The sequence below is a fragment of the Haliaeetus albicilla genome, chromosome 4, assembly GCF_947461875.1.
Source record: "Haliaeetus albicilla chromosome 4, bHalAlb1.1, whole genome shotgun sequence".
NCBI classification, from domain to species: domain Eukaryota; kingdom Metazoa; phylum Chordata; class Aves; order Accipitriformes; family Accipitridae; genus Haliaeetus; species Haliaeetus albicilla.
In genome coordinates, this window is record NC_091486.1 from 53,245,166 (window position 1) to 53,270,248 (window position 25,083).

Here is a 25,083-nt window from a genome sequence, read left to right on the forward strand (position 1 = left end):
GAGGCTCATGCAGAATTCCGAATGGAGTAAGGCAGGTTATAGGATAGGAACTTGTTATAATTTGCCTGAAATAAATTATAGATGGGCAGCACAATATTCAGAGGTAATGAACCCTGTCAGTTGTTGGCAGTAGTTAAGCGCATACTTGCTTAATGTAAGTATTTGCACTCTTGGCTGAATTAGGCTGTAATGTTGATGATTTGTTCCAGCTCTGCTGGTCTACAAATCAGTCATAAAAATGACTTTATTTTTGCTGATGAAACATACTAAGTGTACAGCAAATAGAGGCAGAATCCTGTCACCCCAGAGTTAAAAATGTAGGCGGTCTTGTTTTCTGGAGGTGTGAAATAGCCCGTGCCTTATTTCAAACGTAGCACTGTATCTGGAATTTTTTTGTTTGATTGTTTTGTTTTCTTCCCTGGGGAATGTTTTGGAAGGAGAATCCATACAGTGGAGGAACCTTGATACGTTCCGCAGAGTTGTAAAGGTGGTGGCGACATCCCTCTTTGGGTTGGAAAAGATGTTTGAGGTCGCTCACTGCTCTTCCTCCAGAGTCAGAAAAATGGGAGTGAATCCTGGGGAAGTCCTGGCGTAGCGGCTATTTTTCTGATGATACCTTTTATGTTATAATAGCCCAATAACAAACAAGTTCTAGAGAACGCTACGGTTTTAATACCTGTATGCGTTTCTAAACTTACAGCTAGGAATGAGTTGCAAACTTTGAATAATGAACTAAAAAAAACTTTCAACACCCAATTAATCCCTAAGGAAAAAGAGTCTGTTGATCTATCACTGTGTTGTTTCAGTCTTAGGTATGAAGTCACAATTCTGCATGCATATTTGTATTTTCTACACTTTTGCTCAAATTCTTTTCTTGGGCCTGAGATTCCAGGTTAGCTTCTGAGGCAAAGTATGAGTTCAGTGTGTGCCTGTAATTCTGCTCCTTGTTGTTTAGAAAATAAAAATACCTGTTTTTTACACATACGTTGTGTTAATACAGACCAATTTGACAAGAGCATCCTCTGACCTGGCAGCATTGTGGACTTCAGCCCACTGTTATTTTATGCACAAGTAAAAATGAGGTGTTTTCTGTGAACATGCCGTTCTGGAGCTGTCTGCCAAATTTGAGCTTGGAAAGTCACCCTGTGTCAGCCAACAGCACAATGCTGTGGAGTATGACAAAAGTGTTACGGCCTCAGTCCTGTGTTCTCTTTGCTCTTGATATTCCCATTGCTCTCGATGGGAGTTCTGAGTGCCGAAGGAATGTAGGATCAGGCCCAGTTTTATATTTATTTCAAGGTCAGTGAAATTCAAGGCAGATTGTGCGTACTGATCAGACATTGGTTGCCCAGTACAAATTCATTCCTGGTGTGCTCTGTAAGTGTCCCTAGTGAAGGAGCTGGAGATGCTCTTTGCAATGTTCCTGAGCGTAGAAGATGCTTAGTCGTTTCAGACAAGTAGGATTTCCTTAGCGGAAAATTATATGTTATATAATAGTCATATTAATAAATGTATTAAAAAAACAAATACAAAACCTACCCCCCCCCCCCGAAATCTAACACATTGTCTCTTCTGCCACCATTTCCTTTAACATCAGACTTTCTTTTTCTTTCATTACAGCTGCTAAATAGATTATTCATGAGTTCTCTCACCAATACTAAAGCATCACTCTCATTGTTGCAAGAACCTCATTGGTGTCACACAGATTTTAAGCCTGTGCCCATATCTGATTATCTGTGGAAACAACCTTTCAGTGGGTCTTTTTATTGAGTAATTTTGCTAGTGAGCTTTGAAGGACTAATTTTAGTTTCATGACAATAACAATAAGGTCAAGTTGTATTTCTGTTCTGCTTTTCACATAACCAGACATTCCAGAGCATTGAAGTACTTGCCGTTAGAAGAGGGGCAGATGTAGGACAGCATGGTTGTCATCAGTGAATGGCCACATCCCACATACAGCTCTCAAATAGCAGCCAGCTGATTTGTGATGAAACTCAGTAGAAATGAAGATTGTTCCTAAACAACAAGATGTTCTCTGCTTTTTTTTTTTTTTTTTAACCAGTTGTGTTACATCTAGAGTAATGCTGAGAGGAGCACTGAGGTTGATGAACGGTACAATATGCAGGGAGGGCAATCTAGAAGATTCTGCAGTGCAATGATTATAGGCCTGTGAGCAATGTGATTACCAGAAATTAAGGAGGCTTAATCAGTACTGAAGAAGTAGTGCGAGTAGATGGACTTGTCGCAGATGCTTCAGCTCTAATCAAAACTAAACCCCAGCTGCTGAATTTGCCTAAAATCCCTGGAATAAACATGACCTGTGGAGAAGATCTGCTAGCACATCTGTATGTTTTAGTGAAATCTACCTAATATCTCTGGAAGCTCTTTCACAGCAGGACTTCCACTTTAGAGCCAGGCTCAGGAGGCACGCTGCCGGGAGTTTTGCCCCGATAATGTTTTCTGGACGAGGCAAGTACAGCCGATAGGAAGGGCAGACACGGAGCTGTGCTGTGCGAATGCCCGCTGCCTCCTGCGGCTCCTGGGCAGATACAGGGTAGGTGCCCGTTCTGACCGAACGGCTCTGCTTGGCAGCGGACAAAAGGAGTGACAGGTTACAGGAACACCTCTGGTTTTCTCCCGATGGCCCTGGCTGTTAATGAATACTATGTAAAAGCTGTTGATCTAAATATTAGATTGTGGTGACAAACCCAATGTGCATACATAGACCTGTTTGGTGATTCTGCTCACACAGATGCTATCTCTTGTACCAGAACTATCGTGACCTGAAAATGTTCTGTTTAGTTGTCCTTTCATGCTTGTTGCCAGTCCCTGATAACTGATTTTAGCAACTGAAAAGGCAGAAGGAAAAGATTACCTGTGTTTCATGATTTCTCTTGAAATAGGAGGTCAGTCAGATCTGGGTTCAACTTCAGAGTAAATTAAAATTTAATCAGAACTGCCCTGATTGTCCCATAGAAGAAATTAAATTAACAGTGTTCAGTAGCAAGGTGTCTTTATACTTTACTTGTATCACTTGAAAATTTTCACAGGTCGTGCTCCAATAAACCTAGTTTTGCTTTTCAACTCAGTTGGAATTCCTGTTTCTTAAGTGCAAAAGAGGCTAATCATAGAGTAGAAAATAATTTGACTTGCTAATACTAGGAGAGAAAACATTTACAGCAACCACAAGTATTTTCAGGATTATGGAGTATATCATACTTATGAAAGCTTGTTTCTGGTGACATGTTTGAGTAAGGAGGGTTGCACTTTTTAGCAGAGGAAACATTTGTAAGCTGTAGCAGACAGTTCTCTGTATTTCTCAAAAGCTGCAGCAAAAAAATGTTGGCAAAGGAATCAAAATCCTCTTCTTCAGTAAAGTCTGCCACCAGGTTTCTTAGGCATGAACTCAGGAAAATCTTTATTAGGCATTAAAAAAAAAAATAGAGGAGGAGATGTGTCTTTCACACAGAAGGTGTATTCTGAGGATATAGAAGAGATGTAGTATGTATACCTTAAGTCGAGCCGTGCTTTTTCAGCTATTCTTCCCTGATGGTTTCTGTTTGGCAGCAAGAACTGTCTTCCATGCTGCAGTGAAAACTGTAATTTTTGTTGGGTGCAGTTCTCCCCCCCCGATTACATCAGAGGTCAGTCATTAATATGCACTGTGGGAGTCCCTCTCATTTCTGCGTGGTCCACAATGAGGCGGTTGTTGGACTTGTTATCATAGTGGAAACTACTGTGCAATGAAAGCACAGTCATGCTGCCTCATGTTTAATTGAGAGATGGCAAATCTGTTCCCAAAATACTTCAACTACTTGTATTGTATGACAAATGTGTTTTTCTTTCCCCCCTCATCTGTTTCCCTCCCCCCCTTTTTTTTCCTTTTTGGATGAAAAAAAAAAAAAGCTCCGTTTTCATTACATATGAATGTTGTAGCTTAGCTATTGACTCCTCTTGGAAAAATCCCCAAACATTATGACCTTCTGAGTCTACCGTTTTCACTTTTAAGCTTCCTATCTCTTATGTATTTCAGGCTCCCTGGGACTTGTTCCCCTCCACCCCGCTTTTTTTTTTTCCTTTCTCTTTAGCATGTTCGGAACTGGTTGTGTAAGTTGCTTCTCAAGCTTATTTCGTGTTTATACTGACGTTTGGCATCATCAGAGGTGTGTTCTTGCAGGACCTGGTCAACAGAGATGCCTTTACACCTGTAGATGGTGAGACAGGCCACATCCGGAGAATGGCCCTTGAATACTATATATTTCTGTTAGTATAGGAGAGTCAAAAGGCCTGGTTCTCTGCTTATTTACCCTGAATCTTTACCTACCTTAGCTCTGTTGACTCTTCATAGTAAGGGTTCATGTTATGAAATGCTGGGGCCTACTGAAAGATGCTGCCAGATCATCACCACTTGTTTGATGGGAGTGCTTGAGAATTACTCTGGGTATCACTCATTTTTTTGATCAAGAGCAGTTGTTCAGTCCCTGCATAACTTTCTGACTGGTGGAAATTACTTAACATTAAATTAATGAATTAGACCATCTCTATACTAGTTTTATTCCTATCGGGTAGAATTTCCAGAATCAGAACTGGAAAGCTCAGCTGAATTTTTGATCAGTGCTGGTCACCTGCCTAAAGCTTGCCTTTCTCCAAGTCAATTTATTCATCCATCTCGGTTGCTTGCCACTTCTTTTGCCCGATTCCCTCTATTAAATCTGATTCTGCATTTCACTGTGCCTCTTTTAGAGGTTCTGCTCTGAGACTTCCCTGTTAGAATAATATTTTGGTGCATAAGTAAGCACTATTTGCAATTCCTTGAGGTGCTTTCCCTTTCAACAGATAGGGTGTCTTTTGTTTAGTGTTGAAAAAGTTGCGTACTAACAAACATCCCTTTTTGCTCTGTGAACTACAGAATTGGAAGGAAATAATAATCCACTCTGAGTTTCAGTTAATGGCTGAAATTGTATGCTACAAAGCTGATGCACTAGCTGATGGGAATACTTGTATTTTTGTTAATTCAGGTTTAATTTGTGATTAATAGCTATGGATTTATTATGGTATAGCTACAGCTAACTTTAACTGTAATTTCATGCGAACCATTTTTGCTTTACACAATGAATCATAATTTTCTTACTGAGTGGTATTTTAGAATATTACTTTTTACATTTTACCCAACTTTCTGTTAAAACTACAGTTTTCTTGCCAGCTAAACCCCCTATATTTGGAAGTAATACCGATTCTGCTTCAGTTTGATATGAGGCATATGAATATCATTAGTTCATCACATTCAATTCAAATAAGGTATTTTAATATGCTAACAAGTACTCCAATTAATGTGGCAAAACTTGGAAGATACATAGTAATTACTTTTCTGTTTCCTAGTAGCCTTCAGGGAAGATGTCTGAAACTTACTTTCTTCTTAATCTCAAACCATTAGAGTGAAAAAGCTCATTTTTAGTTAGAGGGACATTTCGTTAATGGTATTTGTGCACTGGAAAGTTGGAACTAAATATATATGTGTATCATGTTTCAGATATAGGAAATATAAGAGTCCAATTCTGATAACTCTATGTTTAAATGGTTTATGATGCCAGAATAACTGTTCGCTTAAGTACAGCGTATGTTGTTAAAGTGTTATACTTTGTATGATAAAGATCGTAAAATCTGTAAAAGGCCCTGTTTAGCACTAACAATCTGAAGAGGTAAATGCATCCCAAAGATTAAGTCTGTTGTCTTCAGTGGAGCTCCTTTGGAAAATTTCTCTCTGGATTTAGTGCTCACTTGGATGATCCTGGAATCCTCTAGCCAGTTCTAATATAGATAGTTCAAAAAAGTTGTTGAAAAACCACAGATGGTTCAGTCAGGAGTCTTTAAAGGGTTGAAAACACACATTTCAGTGAAAGATATTCTATCCTATGTAGCTCATTCAAGAGGTTAAGAGGTGACATCCTCAAAAATTGAAAAGGGAGAGATGTTGAATGCGGAAGGTAAAAAGGAGGCAGACCGCTTGCCAGGGAGAGAGGAGACAAAGGGGCTTATAATTCCCCCATTAGCACTTGCTGTCGAACTGTGTGCTTTGTGTGTGTGGGGAGGGGGGTGCTGTACAAGCCCTTTAACAGTAATCACTACTGGGCAAAAGGGTAGTAGTGCAGTGGAGCTGTGTACCAAGGCTTATTGGCCACTGCTGGAAAATCTTAAAGTAGGGGGTTTTTTTCAGCCTAAAAGATAAACTGTGTACCGCCTCTTGATCTCGAAGATGGAAATAATTCAGAGGAGCCCTGCGGTCTAAGTAATGCAGGAGGTCATACGGAATTAGCACAAATCCTCTTTGCGGTCCTTAAAATCTATCGATGACCTATCTAGTTGCAAATCTGTTGGTTTGTTGACGATCCATCTCTGCATCGCTGCGTAGGAGCTGTCTAGTGCAGCAGACCAGCTTGGCTCAGGAAATCAGTCCTCAAGGTTTTATAGTCAGAATGCAGATGCTGCAGCGGATAAGAGAAACTAGTGACGTGGGTTTTGGTTTTGGTTTTAAGACAGCAGCTTGCATGTTTTTTTTCTGTTCACCCCTGAATTGCTTCTTTTGGCTGCCCAAAGAATATTTCAGAATGATCGCCACAATTATAAACCTATAACATCAAACCTTAAAAACCCAAAGATTTCAAGATTTCATAAATGGAAATAATATACTGTTGTGTAGTGTACTTCTGGAGGCTTAAAAAGAACTCAAGTTTTTGACTTTCCAGCAAGCTAGGAGAGACTGATTGGAAACACTTCTGTTATAACTGAAGCCTGGTTAGCAGTGACTGTAGGTCTGTGTTTGGATTGCAAACTATGGCGACGCTTCTCCAAATTACCGTGCTCTGGGTTTGTCCACTTACCGGGGGCGGGGGGGGGGAAATCTCATCTATTCATAGATAATATAGGTGTTTGTGAGGTTGGAAGTTCTGGTGAAGGTACTTTTTCAGGCAGCAGCTGTAATGGCAATCTTGCAGACTTCTTTCCTTTCTGTTCTACCTCTGGGGTGAGGAGGAGAATGCTTTCCTCATGAAGGTGATCTGCTAAGACCCGGGGTTCATTTTCCAGCTCTGTTAGCAACATGTTTATTCTCTCTATAGCTATGTGTCTCACCTGTAAGACTCTACAAACCATTTCCCCTTCTATCTCTTTGTAAATTCTTTGAAGAAGGAGCTCTCTTCTAAGCAGGGCTGGTTAATCAGGCTGAATAGGAGCTTTCAGCACTAGTATCACAATAATAACTGCATTTCATAAGAATAAGTATATTCCAAACACAAGTACATCAGAATGTGGTTTGACTGTGGGAATCCCACTGTATACCAGTCCAAGGGAAAGTTGGTCAAAAAATGGAGTTTTCTGTCTTTGGGGAATTTGGTAAAAAATAATAATATTTTTTCAAAAAAAAATTGTAATTTTGCAATTGCAAGATAAATTTACAAATTTTGTGTGGTCAGGAAAATGAAGGAGGAAAGAGGACGATTAATTTTGAAATGATTGGAGTGTTTGGTTCTGAAAATAGAAAAATGAAATGTATTCTTGGGTTCTGAGATCTGACATCCGCTCAGCTATGATTCCCTGCATTTACTGGCCCTGTGACAGAGGGGGGAGAGTCAAAACGGAGCTCCAGCTGTGTTGTCCAGGCTCCTCATGTGGAAATGTGGCCAAGTCTCTGTTAGAACTGCAAGTCTGGTGGACTTGTAGAATCCCATCTGTACAGAAGAAGATAGCTGGAGGAAGCCCTGAGAGTCCTTACAGCAAAGGCTACCTTGGAAGATTGGCCTCTTTGGTTGATCCATCAGTGAATTTGGAGGAAATGTGGCAGTTTCTTAGCAGAACTGCACCCAGCAAGCAGAATCCTGCCGTGAAATCACTGAAATGCGTGTCTGAATGAAGCATTTTGGATTCAGCAGACTATCATTTTCCGGTTAAAAGTATTTTTCTGAAAACTTCTTAGTCAACTCCTGTGCTCACAGACTTTTTTCTTATTTAGTTTTCTTTCAGTGCATTCTGGTAAACATGTCTCAAATTATTTGTTTTTGGCAAGTGATGGAAGAGGAAGGGATGTTTGAAGAATATTTTTAGATTGTACAAGCCAATATCAAACCAGAAAATGGATGCATGTTGTTACAAGTTTAATAATGGAATTGACTTGTAATTCTCTGAAGTGTAATAATTTTGTTGCTGGAAAATGAAGCTTAAAAATCCTTGCAGGATTAAGGGTATTTACTTTGTGTGTGTGTGTGTGTGTGTTGTTTGTTTTCCCCGAACACACACATACGCACGCTCTCTTCCTATCCTCCAGACTAATTTGATTCCCAGTCTTTTGTAGGCACTGAGCTCAACAGTTCTGTAATTATGCTGAAGATGCTAAGCATGAAAGATTTGACGTGGTATTTCTAACTAGGTGCATTTATCAATTCTGGCTAGTAATGTTAACTCCTCCTTAAAATTTTGCCTTTATTCTACATACATCCCATTCAAATCTTCTTATGTGGGTTTTTTGTGGTTTTTTGGGTTTTTTTTTTCTACTACCTTATACAATTGAAGAAATTGAGGCATAGGAAAACCAGCTGCCGTTCTGCTGATGCTTTTGTGGAATCATTGTTTTAAAAAAGGAAAAAAGAAATAGTGACTTGCCTCTGAAACTCTTACGTCCTGAATAGTATGAAATTAAATAAGCATTTTAGGCTCATGTTTTTAAGTGCTTGGGTTTCTTTTTAGAGGATAATGTAATAATACTACTTGGGCTAATCTGTTTCTGTCTAGTTTATGAGATGTTGTGTGGAACAGAGGGAAGTGTACAGCTTTTCCTTAGCTTTCTCTTTGACCGTTGTAGCAGTATTGCAAACCAGATCCCCGTCCTGTGGAGTTCAGTGAACCAACACCTGTACTGTGGTTGAGAGTGTAGCTTAAAATGCTTGCTGTTTAAGCAAGTAGGACATATTAGTCTTAAAGTAGCATTACAGACTAGCGATGCTTTTGTTACACCTGAAAAGGTGCGTTGCTGAAATGTAGCTGGAAGGTCACATCAGCCACGGCTTCTGTGGTGTGACGCATTGAACCCAAGAACCCCAAGTACTAGGCAAACAGTTCTTGCCAAACTTAAGTCAGATTTTACCTTAATTTCTTTTTTATTTCCTCTACAAAATACACTGAGCCAGTTAAAACAATAAATGGTTACAGGGAACCTCGAACACCTCTTCTGTGTTTTCTTCCCTCTTTCGGTTATTGAAAGACAACCGCTACAGTAACCCTGATCCAGTATAACATGGCAGGCCTGCCAGTAGCTTTCATCTCATCCTTCAATAGCACTGAATACTGTGCAACCAGCATGAATATTCTTACCTCAGTTCTACCTGAGTTCTGTAGGTGAGGATTATCTTTTTTTCTGCCATTACTTCTATCCTTAAAGCATGCGAACTAGGCTTTATGAAACTGTCCCAAGAAGAGATTAAGTAATGTTCACGTGAGTATTTCAGTGTGTTTTGTTCTGCTGTTTCCCCTTTTAGGTGACAGCGAGATTGTAAATAATATGTACGAGACCGACCCTGATCTCCTTGCTGGCGAAAGTGCAGAGGAGGAAACAGAGGACAGTATTATGTCCCCCATTCCTGTCGGACCTCCATCACCCTTTCCCACCAGTGAGGACTTCACTCCCAAGGAGGGCTCACCTTATGAAGCTCCCGTCTACATTCCTGATGACATTCCAATCCCACCAGATTTTGAACTCAGAGAATCTTCGATTCCAGGGGCAGGGCTAGGGATTTGGGCCAAAAAGAAGATTGAAGTTGGGGAAAGATATGGACCCTATATGACAGTACAAAGGAGCACATTAAAGGAAACAAACTTTGGATGGGAGGTAAGCGTGTTGAATGTGATAATCACATTCATTTGTCTTCTGTGCAAACTGTTCATAAAGCTAGACTGAGTCCTGACTGGCCTGGGGACGGAAGTAGTGACTTTGCTAATGCCGTATTTCCCTGCGCTATTTTGCATCCCCGATTACATGCAGTATTTAAAAAGCAGCAGAAATCCTTTTTAAGATAGCTTCTTGGGCTACAAATACTCCTCTAGCACCATTTTAGAAGGTTGGTTTTAAATGATGTTGGGTCACTTCTTAAAGTGCTTGTCATTTTCAAATTGTGTTCAGAACTTGTCGCAATGGGAGAAATATGATTAGTCGCATCATGTTTTGTAGTTGGGTGTGTTACCTTTGACTTCCAGTCCATGTTAGCTGTGCAGGCGTTATTAACTGGGCATAGAAAAATAGCATGTACCCATTAACACCCTAGATGTTCTTGAGTTCTTGTTCTGCAGCAAAGATAAAGAAATGTGAAAGTCATTTTTCCCTAAGAGCTAAACAAAAAACAGTCTGGAATAGGAAAAACAGCACTATCCCAGAACTCCTGTCTTTCTCCCTGCTTTTCTGGGATTGTCCCAGAAATCATCTTAGTCTCTTCCTGCTCCTATATTCTTGATTTGAAAATACCTATACCCCTAAGAATTATCATAAATTATACTAGATTCTGTGAACAGTGAAATGTAGCCTAGGATTTATGCTCTGTGTCCACAGTCCTATCCCAGTGCATCCAGTGTCCATTATATAATATATAATTGCTTCTCTGTTGTAGCCCTAATGTCCACCCCAGCACTACAATACCCTTGCTGCGCATCAGATCTGCTGTCTTTTGTCTTGAGGAAGAGGCTGCATCTGGGGCAGCTGGTTCAGGGAGATGTGGCTGGCTAGGACTCTCACATGGCATTTGATAGGCTAGCCCTGTCCCTCAAAATAGGTGGAAGCTGAATTTTACCTCCCTTTTCCCCTGCATGAAGCAATAACTTGGCCTGTTTTCTCCATCGGCCACTAACTGATGTGAAGCCATGTTTTAAAAGCTGTTGGAGTACAGAGGTGGGAAATAACTAAGGGATAAAGCAGTAAGACTTACCAAGGGGGCAAGCCAACAGTGCAATCACAGAAGCCCTATTTTCTCAGAAAATGAGGTCAAAAAGGCCAAACTTAAGCATTAACATTTTAAATTGTGTCTGATTATGTTTACACTCGTGATTGTGAAGTCTGAAAAATCAGTGAAAAGTTAGATTGTTTGAAGCCCAAAGTAGTATGTCCAGATGTTTTTGTTTACTTTTTTAACGTGTCTGAAGTGCAGGAAAAAGCAAAAAACCACTTGCTATAAAACCAAAACTCAATCATGTTTTGTTGTTCTGCAGTAGGAGATGTCTGAAGAGCTAAAATTGGAGTTTGGTTGAATGACTGAGTCGAGAGTTTCCCTTTCTCTGTCTCCTAATGCAGAGAAAGAAGGGAAATTCAGCTGAGAGTTTTGATTGTTTAGTATTACTGTATTAGTTTCAAAACACGTTTTTTGGGGGGGGGGCAATCCCTGTTAATATACTGGAAATACTTGTCTGTTTCAGGGAAGCTATAGGTATGAGGCAGCTTGAGATTACCTAATGTACTGATCGCTTTAAGTTGTCTCTGAAACTAAGCACAATTTTCCTCTAGCAATATGCAATATTGATTATTTGTAGGCTGCAATGTGGAACTGGCTCCTACAGAAAGGAGAATTATTTTTTCTGAACCTAGTAGTTATAGGTGGCATTTGTTTGGTTGGTTTTTTTTAAATTAGTGGGGTTTTTTGGAACAAAGTGCTATCCTCCTTGGCTGCTGGAAGTCAGATCAAATTTGAGTAATGCCAGTCTTTTTTTCTATGACCTTGGCAAACCTTTGTCCTTGTGTTTTATATTTCTGATAAAAGTTTGTATTTACATTCATGTTTTTAAGAAATGTTCCCTATATCCATTCTGCCCTGAATACCAGGCCTGATAAAAGCCGTATCTATTAACTTCAGTCTACGTTGACTTTGCGATACTGTTTATTTTTGTAGTGTAATTGAACAAACCTTCTTTCTCTGGGGTACTTCTCACATTTTAGCGGCATTCTTTTGTTCTCTGATTTGGCAGGTACGTTTCATACCTGAAAGGAAGGACTATTTGTTCTCCATCAGATATCCTCAAACACTGTCTTAGACCCACCCTGACACTATCTCTTTTGACTTTGCTTGTACTTGCAGATAACTCTTGAAGTTTTCCACTTCCCAGTATGTTTAAAGGCAGTTCAGAAACCTGTTTTTAGTCACTCAGTATCTTCATCATTTCACTTGGGAACAACATACAGGAATACCTTCATGTGCTAAATGGGAATTCATGTAATAAATACTATCGTTTGTTGGTTTCTGAGCAGTTTCTTTTGAGTGCAAGGTTGGAAAAGCCTTAAAGAGGTGTCCTAGGCTGCTTTACTTGATGTCACTTGTGCTAGGAAATTGTAACTTGGGATATGTTTCCATCCTCTGTTAATAAAATTGAGCAGGCAGACAATTGGCAGCAAGAGAAAAAAAGAAAAGGGGAGGAATTTTTTATTGCCTAGACTTCTGCCTCTGTATGTTGTTTCTTACACTAGTGATGAATCTAACACGTGTAGTTTTTGTACTGTACCATAAGAAGTGTTCCTTATGCAGTTTGACATTATTTTTTGACAATACTTCTCTGTAACTTGCAGTTTTGACTTGCGGTGACTTGAAAGTCAAATGCTATTGTAAGACTTCTTACACATAACTCCTTACTGCTGGCTAATTGAGATATTACAATTATACTTGACTTGCCTATTCTATTAGTTATATTAGTATTTTTACTTCAGGAAAGCTATATGTTCTTCACACCCAACCTTCTTCTCTATTCGTATTTCTCAGTTCATTTCCTATCGTTTATACTCTTGATAATGCTACTTCTGTGGACACTCCACCCCACCTGCTCAAATCCTGAAAACCTGGACTTTTTTGTTTGGTTTTAGTAGTCATCACTTCCTTAATTTTAATAGTGTTTCTGCCTTTTGCACAAAAAGATCTTGCCCTTCATCACAGGAAACTTGTCAGACTTTGACTGAACTAAGAGTGCCACTAAAAGTGGTAATATCTAAGAGTGCTTTACACCACATTTTGAAGTGGGCATTCATTAGCAACATCTCAGTTTTGCTAGAAACTGTTTTATGTTGTTGTGTAGGACGCATCTTTGTGCTTAAAAGTGCATATCTGGCTTCTGAACATGGTCAGTATGCAAATTTCTTAATATCTTTGGACTTGTGCCCATCTGTAATGGGCCCCAATCGCTGTAGATAGCATAAAGGATGAAACAGTGCTGGAGGATGTCAGAGTGGACTGTGTATATGTAGGTGTGTAGGAAGGCATTTTTTTATTGCTTTTCTGTGGATGTTTTTAGTTAAAGCTCAAGCATGCTAATTCAGTATATTAAAATACAACACAAATTTAAAAATGCTTCAGTTTGAACTTCACAATTAAGATCTGTTTCTTCCAATTTCTGTAATTGAAAAAATCCATTTTAGTGGGGCTAGAAAATGTGCTATTAAAGGCTTTGATTTGAAAACGGATCTCTCTCTTCTATCCAAGGCATTAACACCGCAGAAATAGCTTTCTCTTTTCAAACTTCAATAAGACCAGATCTGTGAAAATTAAAATGAGACAAAGCAGTTAACTGTGTTTCTTCAAAGTCTTCAAAAAACACGGGCTCCTGTTTGGAGGTAGGGGCCAGCTCTTTCTTCATCTAAACTGTTTGATCCAGACCTGGCTCTGATGTAAAACATCTAGCTCCAGGAGGTAGAAGAAGAATGCTATTTGCTGAAACTTTCAGCTTTACTCATTATTTCCCCTAATAGCCTAAAACATCATAGGGAATACAGAACGCTGTGTCTTACTTGCCATATCTTGAAAAAAAGATATGTAATTTTTTTTATTATAGATGTTTTTCCTTTTAGCCAGGCAGGAGGGACTGGGTTAAGACTGGGTGAATACATGTCCTACTTTATCTGCCACAAGTCTTTACTATCTTGTTTCTTTATATGTTTTCCCTCCAACATTTTCTTTGTGGAATGTGTTTTTAAAAATATTCTTTAAATTAAGCCACACCTATTATTCAAGGGATTTTTTAACATGGGATGGCAGTGAGTGATTCATGCTCATTTCATAAAAATAAATGAGATATGTCGGCCTTCCGGCCCCCACCCCCTCACAGAGATGATTCAGTAAGTGCTTGTATAGGATGGTGTGCTGTGTGTTTTCCCTCTGTGCCTCATTCCCTGACACTACTGTGCTGATCATGTTTATCTACCTTTTTTTCCCCTTAAAAGGCACCACCCAAACTAAAAGCCTTGTGATTATTTAGTGTGACGTGATTGCATTTCTGCTCTGCTCTCCTGATCCTATTACTTCCTTGCCTGCTGACACAGAACATACCATTCAGAGTACCCCAAATAAATCACAGCATGTTTTCACTTTATTGCCTCTGGGACCTAAAAAAAAATAAAAATCGCGTAATGATTTTGATCACTTTGTTGAGTAAATAATGATATTTATCATAGCACTGTTTATTTTGCTCATTGAGAGAAGAATGGGAATCACATGCTGGAGGGAAATTTAGCAACTGAATTCTAGGGAATTTGGAAGTAATCAGATATGCTTTTAGCTCAGTTTGCTTCACAGGGTAAATAACATTAATAAAAGATAGTTATTAGTTCCTTTGTTTTAATTTAGATTTTAAGAGATTATTTGCTGAAACACAAGAGACTTCTCTTACACTAAAGTGTAAGAGGCAGGCTTCTTTACGTATGAAAAATAAGTGCTTTCATTTAATACTTCAGGGTGAAGATAGAAGCTGTCCCATGAAAGACAAATAACTGTGGAAAAAATAAGAGCCAGCAGCTAAGGATGCAGCAGGCATTCTTGGCTTCACATCTGTGCCAGTGGAAAACTGCTGGTTTTTGAACATGCTTTATAGTGTCAGTGATTCATAGCAGTTCAACCTCCCTGTTCCCACAAAATAGAATATTTGAATTTTGGTGTGGGGGTCTTTTTTGTTTATTTCGTTTGTTTGTTTTTTAGAAACGCTCGTAAGTGCCAAGGAAAATTTACTTCACATGACTGGCCTTGATTGCTGAGAGGACGATTGTATTGTATTTCCTTGAGTCTTAAAAATATTAAAATAGGAAGGAGACTCTAAGCGTTTTTCTAACTGCGATGCTTTTGTCATGCTTCCCAGTTAAAAGAACATACAGCCCCAATTCCCTCATTTCACTGTAGAAGCTGATAGTTTGTTAAAGCAGCATGTTCTTGTCTGTCCTGTTTCTTAACAAGAGATGCTAAAAGAAGTATGAGTCCTTTAAATGAGCAGAGAAATCCCCAAACGTGTTTGCACTCATCTCTTGCTAACGTTCTTTCAACTTTTAGACTGAAAGGATGTGATGACATTTCCTTGTAGTTTTTCTTCATGTGTCTTCTGATTCATTCATTTTCTCTGGCCTCTGCCTTTCCCTTTGGCTTGAGAATAATGTTACTATAACAGATTCTATCGCTCAGGGAAAAAGAGCTTATGAATTGCTGTTTTCAAAACCACATCTAATGCTCTTGCAGGGAATGAGCAGTCTTGGAAATTGCTGAAGAATGGTGTGCATGGCCGTTCCCTAGATGGAGCGTGTTACCTATGCCGAAGACATTTCCCATGCAAGGTTACTTCACAATTTCTCAGAGTTTTGTTTGGCTAGAATAATTCTGAAAAAGAAAGAATCTATGGGTTCATAAGGTAAGCAGAATGTAAAAGCACTCTGGGACTTCCCAGATATGCCCTTAGCTACTAGTAGTTGCTAACAGGCATCCAGAATTAGAACGTATATATACATGCATTATAAAACTGCAGATAAACTTTTGCTTTAGACTGAAACCTGGCACTTAAGTGAAAAAAAAAAAAAAATCTCAAGGAGGAAAAAGAACTTACTGAACTCTAAATATTCTAAATACTGTGCGATTTTTGGCCAATAAAGTTGCTGAACTTTGCATGTGCTAGATACTGTCCCCTTTCCAGAGAGCAACTGTGGTGAGAACATCAACACTTTAATTTTCTCCGCAGTATATGGCCTTTGTTCTGGTGTTAGGAGACCATCATGAGGAAGGGGAAGAGTCAACTTCCAGGTGCTGTCAATTGTTAGACTGTTTCCTATGCCTGGTATTAAAAACATGCCAATAGGCACATGTTACTGGCTTTTGATTCAGAAAAAGAAGCAACAAAGAAAAAGTGGGGAGGGGTGCAGGGGAACTGCTTATTGTATCAAAGGCAAAATCCCGTTCTCTACAACTAAATCTATTGGGGGGGTAATTTATTAATATCAATCCTGCATAAAAATGAAAAATGCACCTTATGACATCCAAGTGAAGTGGCTGAAATTTGTACCATTTTTTGATATTTCACCAAATGCTTCAATGTCAGGGTTAAAAGAGTAAGTCTTTTTTAGGCCCAAGAATGCCAAGATATCTTGCTCTATCTTAGGCACTTCTCTAAAACATGGGTATATAAGGAATTAAGGAAAAAAAAGAAGAGACAGGGGAAGGGAATGACTAAGAATACCTCCTGATATTTCTCTTTTATTTCCATAAGGGGTAATAACTCATGAGCAATCCGGCAGAGGGCACTTTCTTTAAATAGAACATTCTGATTCACAAGCAGAAAAAGGAAATAAATATTTTCTTTTCGTCTTCGAGAGACATCCATGAATACCAGCTTCTGAAACAGTATTTTATCATCCACACTTAAAAAAAAAAAGAAAAAGAAAAAAAGGAGGAAAAGAAAATCCCACGAAAAGCTCAGTGGTGACCACAGGGTTTGAAAAATAGCTCTTTTAGTTGTCAAAAGCCTTGCAGAATACAGGGCACTACTTCTTCCTCTGGAATGTTAACCTACATAGAAATCCAACCTTTATTTTGTCCGCTCCCAGAAAAGCCTGGCTGATGGAACATTGGAACACAGTAGGCTTTTGTAAAGGAAGTGATCAATAAGTTAGAGTTAAACCATAAATATACATGGGACTTTAAAGGAGGCATCACTCTGTGGACTCTTTCAGTTGCAATTTCAGAAGGTGGAAGCAATGCAAAATAACTTGCTTTGCAGTTCTTGGGCTACTTCTACATGGTAATCAGGGATGTGTGTGCTGTTTGAGAAGACAGTCTTTGTGCTGCTTACTAGTAGGTAATGTACACGTGATAGTGTGGCATCGAGGGATCCAGGGTAAGCTGGCAATACGGGAACATGCCCAAGTTCTCTAGGGAACTTGGGGACTGGCTGCCGAGGTCAGAGCTGCTGCACCTTTCCTACTTACAGGTATGCTACCCTCACCTCGCTTGTACTGTCCCTTGCTGTGCGAGGGACCCTGGCCGGCTGAATGTTTTAGGTGTTCACCCAGTTATTTTCCGGGGTCCTTTTTCTGTGTAGCTTCTCCCTAGCCCCTGAGTTCCAGTAACCTTGTGCTAAGACATTAGAGAAAGTCATTACTCAACTTTGAGTCAAGGCTTAAATACTTAAAGCTGTGTTTAGGCTCTAAAGGTTTGTGACATTAGCAAACCTTTCAGTGAACCTCACTGAAGTTCCTGCTTAATCATGAAGTCTGAAGGTTTAAAATTAAATTTCTTTACCTCACACTGTATGATACAAGAAGTAACAACAGTGACTCTTCCAGAGTAAAATTTTATGTTAATTACTTGTAGAGAAAGGGGGAATGACATTCTCTGCATAATTTGGCACAGTCCTCCTCTTCCTATAGCAAACATGGAGCAGCACCGCAGAATTGGAGAACTGCTAAATGTAGCAACTCTTACTTTGTGGGACTTAGCACTTCACACATTTTGGCCTTTTGATTGCTTCTTATTTGGCTCTGGAAATGCAAGGGAGTTATGTTGTATATAGAGGTGAAAATAAAAAGTTGGGTCTATCACTCTTTCTGAAGCAGTGGGACATAGGTGGGTCTTTGTTCTTTACTTGTTAACATATCATTTAATTATTCATCCTTTCCTCTTTTTGTGCTTTTCATCACAGCAAAGTACTGGGACCTGTACGAAATGAGACAGTCCTTGTAATGAAAGTTTACAGCTTTGAAAAACGTGGGCTGTTTATCCAAGGAAGGTGTGAAGCTAAGTTTGAGTCACATTTAGAAACATGAAGGGAAGAAGCATGTCTGCAGGAGGAGGTCTAGTGGTCAGGCAAGGTGGCGAATTGGCCAGTCGGAGTGGAAGGAGCATTTCCATGCATAGGGGTGTCTTTGGAAGTTTTATTACTAATCGTGTGCTTTGTTTTTCAAGTCGTGACTAAGGCCAGCCCCTTTGCGAAGCGTCTGTATAAAATACCCACCTTGACTCGTTTCTGCGTCTCTCTTCATTTCATGGTTCTCTCTGTCCTCTCTGAAAGCAAACAGATAACAAGGTCATCTGAGGCACAGGCCTGAGTGGAAGCTGGTTAGCGTAATCGGGTTCCAGACTGGTAACAGTATGCTGAGACCATTTAATGTGTTTGCATTGATCAGAGACATGCACATTCAAGTGGGATGTGTAAATAAAGGAGAGGCGTCTCTCTCACAAGGAAAGTCAATCTGTGTACACATCAGGAAGCACAGACTAGAGTGCGGTTCGTCAGAACTTGCCGTCATTTACTCTCTCTGCCCCAGAAAGGCACAAAATGTACTTTAAAAAAATGAAAGTGCTTTTCGCCAAAGAGTATTCTCGCCCAGATGTCCTGCTGGTGTGTGCTCTTTAGTGGGGCTTATTGAGGCTGCTCTTGGCAACATGTTGCTAGTGAAGTAAATCTGCAGTGCGTTCGGGAAGCAATGTAATGTATCATGAATGGTGCAGTAGTTCAGAAACCCTCATCTTTAAGAATCGGCTTTATGTTTAATGTATTTCATAACCTTTCCGGTATAGAAAGTGCAGCGTTCAGCCCACTCGTGCCTGCATTTGTACTGAGGCAGTTTGTTCAGCACACAGAAGTGGGTATTTTCTTCCTTTTGATCTGATTAGCGAGCAGTAGGTTTCTTCACTTTCAGATAATGCCTGGGCAAGTCATTGCTTTAATTGTACATCTTATTGTGTCATCCCTGTTCAATCATGTTCAAAAATACCTACATTTCACCCTTGTCCCCCACCTCCCTTTTCCCATTTAGATCTCACTGAAGTCCATTCTACCTTATCAGCACAGTAATTTCATGAGCAGAGCTAGGATTTCTGCCGTTTAGGCCCCGGCCATTGTCTGTCGCAGCTGCAGTCAAGATAAACCCTCACCCAGAACAAAGTTGGAATGACCTTTTACAAGCAGAATCTGCCTTGTTTCCCTCCAGACTAATTTATCAGCCTTCATTTCAGCCTAGTCTCTCAGCAGAGGCCTGAAAGAACATTACAGAGAGCATGAATGAACAGGGGGATTAAGATGCTTGGCTAGTCCCTCTTTTTCATCAGACACCTTCTGGATTTACTGAGATGTAAGCTGTAAATGACCGTAAGTGGTGAACTGCCTTAAACTTGGAGTAAGGGAAAGGGAAGGGGCGGGGGGGAAATCACCAAAGCCAAATGTTTGGAAAAGAAGAGTGATGTGGGGAACTGGATAAACCTCCTGTCTTGAAGTCAGAAAGTGGTAGGTCTGAGCCGTAACCGAGTTCCCCCGGCTCTGCTGGCCGTCACACGGAGGGCTCCATGGTGGTAGGCCAGTCTGTCCCCGGGAGGTGCGGGGGGGGTACAGGCGACGCACAAAAACTGCCGCACGGCGAGACAGGCTCCAGCTTTTTCAGAACTGTTAACGAGGGGTTCTTGCAATCTTAAATCCAATTTATTGATTTAAAGCAAGTTTTTAAAACTGGATTACATGTGTATGTGCTAAAAGTATTTTCGTGCAGCAGACCAGCACAGATTTTATCGGGAGCATGATTTTAATGCTGCAAGAGATGAAATTTTTTTGAAGTGAACTTGACAAGTGTCAAAGAGCCCGAGATGAAATAAAAGATTCACTTTTAGCTGACAACAGCCATAGTCCAAAGGGCTTGCTGTGAGGAGGGGAATAAATATTTGTCTCTTGAAGGAGGGGAGAGTTGTCAACTGTGGTTTGGGTGAATATCCTTTCTGTACAACACAGGCAGCTGCTGTTAGCTTTAGCGGAATTGGATAATTCCCCCCCTAATACTGTAAGACATCAGATATCTTTTTAGTGCTTGTACCTTTTAGCTTTCTTCATCTTTTATGTAATAAAATAAAGGGTTGTTTAACAACTTTGAAACATTACTGTTAAATCACAAGCTGCTCAGTTGAGGTGGGGGGGGAAATCCTTGTCTCTAAAACTTGAATCATTGTGGTGGATTACTTTAATTGGGTTGACTTGAAAGCTTTTGCAAGGGAAGAATTAAATACAGCTCCAGTGACTTAGCCTTTGATATCGGTCGTGGTGGTTATTACTAGTGCCGTATTATTGGATGTGTATCTTCTACCATCAGTCAAGGAACACAGCCGAAGCACAAAGGCAGGCTGGGAACCTGCCCGGCGGTGCTTCCTTCTGACCGAGGGGTGCAGTAATGCTGATGTGCATGTGGAATGGGACTGGTGGGTCCAGCCAAGTAGCAGGAATGTCTACATATGAAAATTCAATGCAAGCAGATTTTGCAGCTTCAGTAGATTATTTGAACTTTCAGTATATTTGAACGTTTTGGAATATTTCAACTTTTGGTGAAAGAGAGGGAAGAGGCAAAGGATAGAATTGCAGTTGTGGGGGGAGTGTGGAAGCATTCAAGTGAGCAGCAGGGCAAAAACATACTAAAGAACCAGCTTGTGAAATTCATATTGCAGTGTCAAGCGATGGCAAACATCAACCACAAGATGTTTAGAAACTGAATGCAGATAAAAAACCAATGTTTTGAAATTATTTTAAGGTTATGAGGAGTTTAGCCTGTTCACTGAACAAGCCTGGCATTTTGGCTATGAGACCTTCCTATCTTCCTGTGACCATATATACCAATAAACCCTACCGCGATAATTGGTATTTTCCTTTCTGAGCAATAAAAGCCCTCGAAATGCAGTGGCTTGTGATTATAACAGAAACATCTAGACTTTTCTAAACCTTTGGAAGATTTCTGATTTAATTTAGATATTTGGATGAAAGTTCAGGCTGTGGTTTCTTTATATCTTCCTGTGTTGCTAACCCATATTTGTGCCTTCAGTCTTTTAGCTAGTAATATGGAAGTCATAGGATTTTTAGAGTTGATGCAGTCTTTTTTGCTCTCAACAATGGTTGTGTTTAATCTCTTATTGAGAGAGCTTAACAATGCAAAAGTACTGCACTGTTATGAAGCTTGTACCTTGTTGTGTATTTACTTGCATTCAAACAAAAGATGTGTGCATCTCATCTCTTAAATACCAACTATTCTAAGTACTGATTTACAGACACGTCCACTCTCAGAAGTTAAGTATCTTTTGCTATTCATAAGTGCTTATATCGTCTCCAAAATGAATTTCAGCAGTGTAGAAGGGAGATAAAAAGGCTGCCTTTCTGGAGAGTTGTTGAGGCAAAATGCAGATACTTAGTTTAAACAGGACAGATTATTTTTGGCTCTTGGCCAGTTTCCTGGGAAATGGACAGAAAGAAGCTTAATTTCTTATAGTCCGCTGCAGCTGTGCTTAGGTTTTAATAAGCATACAAGCTTGATTAAAAAAAAAAAAAAAAGCCAGGAAGTTCAGATCCTTGTCGAGTTGTCTCTACTCTTTCGAGCAGAAATTGAGTGTTATTGCTAAGTGGACTAGCAGCATTTTACAGACCTAACTTAAGCATCAAGGATGGTGCTGACTGAAATGTCAGTAACCCTGCAAAACTTAGTGAATGGCCAAAACCAACCACAGGTTAACTTCCATTTAGATAAATGTGAAGTCATGTAATTTAGTGGATCCAGGGAAGAATAATTGAAGCTGTGTCTGTGTAATGCTGAACTTCAAACTGGCAGACAGAACGCAGGGAAGAGAGCTTGCAGTCTCTGCTGACAGATCTCTGAAATCAGTGTGCAGTGGCAGCCAAAAAAAGTCCCGAGTACACTGGGCTTACCAGGAGGGATGTTGAGGAGAAGACAGAGGACATCGTTATGCTGCTCTGTAGACCTTGGTGTGCCTCTGTCTTGCAGCTCTGGTGTGAGGAGAGGTGGAGCAGAGCTGGACAAAGAATAGGGGAGGGCAACTGAAATTTCCAAGAGGACTGAGCAACTGTTCTAGGAGGAAGAACTAGAAAATCTGGATTTGCTGAGTTTGGAGAGGAGAAGGTGTAGAGTAGAGTAGATGCTGTTGAAGTTTACAAAGTCCTACAATGCAGTGGATGAAGGAAATTTGGAACTGCTATCTAAGAAATAATGTAATACTTGTAGTAGGAGCGTTTGATGGAGCTAGTAGAAAAAGTGTTTAAATTAAAGACAAACGAGTACTACTTTATGTAGTGAAAAGTAGAACACACTACCTGCGGAGACAGGTAGATCAGAAGGTTCAGAGAGGACCGGGATGGTGTGAATCCAGTCCATAAATGGATATAGCAGCAGGAGTAGGCAGGGATATTCTCTCTAATACCTCTTATACAATGGCTCTGGATACTGGAGCGCTACGAGGCAAATGCAGTGCAAATTGGCCAGGCTCACATGTGCTCCCTAAATACTGCCTCCAGCTTTCATTGTCATCGCTGATGTTGTCGTAAGGTCAGGCAAAGACCAGCCCTAAAAACATCCTTGAAGCTGTGCTTTGGGAGAAAGGGGCATTAAGGGGGAAAAAAAAACCCTACAAAAAAAACCCAGGGAGAAATGAAATGTTTCTGGGTGATAAAAAATGACATAAAGGGAGAAGTTGTGGGGTCAAGGGACTAAAACAGGGAACACACCAAATAGTGCCCCCAGATAAGAGGGGGACATGCAGCCCCATTAAGGCTTCTGGGCTGGGCAGACCATTGGTCTGCTCTGGGCATTTCTTATGACCTTACGAAGATGTAAGTCTTCCATTCCATTCCCTGCTCTCTGGCAGTGCTGCACTTGCATTAGTGGTGCACCAGTATTCTATTGCAAATCTCATTTTCAACTCTTTATTATTTGTGTGGATTTTAGATCCAAGCCAACGTTCACAGTGTAAATTCTCATCTTGCCTGCAGTTTATTACAAGATTTTGTAGTAATCTGCTGGAAATTTCAGATTTAGAAATTTGAGCCAAAGTGACTTTTTTTCCTGTCTTTTCCTGTTTTTCAAAGTTGCTTCATTTTGTAAAGGGCTGGTTTATGTGCGAAATACATCAGTAAATGCATGTGTAAATTTACTGCTTACTATAAACTGTAATTGGCAAGAGTAGGACTGTAGCAAATTCAGAACGCGAAAGATAAAATAATGATACTGTATCCTTTAATTTATTACCTGTATTATCCACACTCTACGTTTTCCACTCTGTCCTCTCTCCTTCATGAGTTGTGTTTTCACTAGACTGGCATTTTCCTACTCTGATGAATTAACTGTCAATTGAAGTTAGTGAGATAAATCAAAACAAATGGACACGCTGCTCCATATTGACTTTCTCACTGCCTGATTCTGAAAACCACTTTCTGAGCACTGTGCTGCTATTATGCTCACTTGGTTCTAAGCAAATGTACAAGAAAGAAGGAATTGGGGGAGGTAGGTGTTTAATAGCCATCAATTACATTTTCACAATCTTTGTTTTATCTAGGATCTTGTCAACAATAAGATCTGTGCCTTTTACCTAGAAAGAAGACACTTGGCATTGTGTCAGAAAATGAAATGTTAAATGGCTCTCAGGAAGCGTACATTGAAGTTTAGGTCTTTTAAAATGAGGTCTTAATCTACACTAGAAAAGAGTTTTTGGAATAACCACAACAGTTTAAGTAAAAAGGAAGGCACTTTTTTATTAGTGCGGGCTATGTGCAGACACTCACCATAATAGAGGAGAGACAAATCTCTAGTCTGAATCAAGTGAGGTTTATTAACATTTGCTGTGGGAATTTTCTGTATATAATTACTTAGTCGTTGGATGGGGGACTTCAAGATGTTGAAGTCTTGGCTTTTATCCCAAGATAGCAGAACTGTTTCTAGCCTGGTTTATTCTATTTGTGCAAGTAGATGAGTGATGATCAGGCACCCGGTAACTAGGATCATCTATGTCCCTGATTAGACAAAAGAGTATACTAAGGTAATTGGTAAAATAGATCTGAAATAGGGACATGTTTAAGACTGTTCTCTCTTGCAGACATGGTAAAACTTTCACAGTAAAGGACATGCGGTTGCATGGGTATAGGCATTCATTTTATTGTCATCAAAGTTATAATTGTATGATAGAAAAGTGATTGTTTTTAAATAATGAGAATAGAAAATCCATCTACGTGTCTTATGCAGTGCTACTGCAGGGCTGTGTAGATCAAATACCAGCCATACCTCTGGCTGACCTTAGTTACTCTGCATGGTTTCAGTAATAAGAACAAGCATATGCCTGTCATACAGCAAGTGTTGAAATTCTTTTGTTATTTGTTTACTTGTATCTTAAAGATCTGCGCCTTAATACTTGGCTTTGAAATGCATTCTAGATCAACCAGATTATTTTTTCATGGCTATCACCTGATCGTGTGTTATGTCTTCCTGTGTAACCAGCACCACATTTAGCAAATAAATTTAACACCTTCTCACCTGGAAGAGATCTTATAAATTTTAATTCAAGAAGTAAAAGGTTAAAAAAAATGTATGTGCAGAGGAATGGATGGTGGAAAGGGGTAAAGCCTCTCAGCAGTAGGTTAATTGGAGAGTGGAATACCAGTGTAGATGGGAGCACATAGTTTCCTTGGACAATGTGCTAAAGAACTGGGAGCTGGGAAGGACCAGCTGGGATTGTTAGTGAATTAGCTGAAGTCAGAAACTGCTGAATGGAGCAAAGAAGTAAAGGGGAAATGAAGGTTAGGGTATAATTCAGTCTAAATTAGGTGGGCCATTCACAATGCATAAAAGGGCTCTGAGCTTCCTTTCTTGGGGAAAATGGGTAGGAAAGCTCACTTTTATTTGGATGCGTGTTGAGTGGTTGATTTTAAGAATGTGCATACCTAGAGCCTACTTTTTGGAAGTGCATTATCCCACATGAGTTTGGAGGAAGCATTGAAAATGCCATGAGCCTGAAAGACAAC

At 39.8% G+C, this 25,083-nt stretch overlaps 1 protein-coding gene across 3 annotated transcripts in view; it reads left to right on the plus strand.

Moving 5' to 3' along the window:
• PRDM16 (PR/SET domain 16) overlaps positions 1–25,083 on the plus strand; it is a 345,850-nt gene that overhangs the window by 117,969 nt on the left and 202,798 nt on the right. For all 3 annotated transcript variants that reach the window (XM_069782815.1, XM_069782813.1, XM_069782814.1), the window contains exon 2: positions 9,525–9,874. In XM_069782815.1, the coding sequence (XP_069638916.1) occupies positions 9,525–9,874 (350 nt within the window). The remainder of the gene's footprint in view (positions 1–9,524; positions 9,875–25,083) is intronic.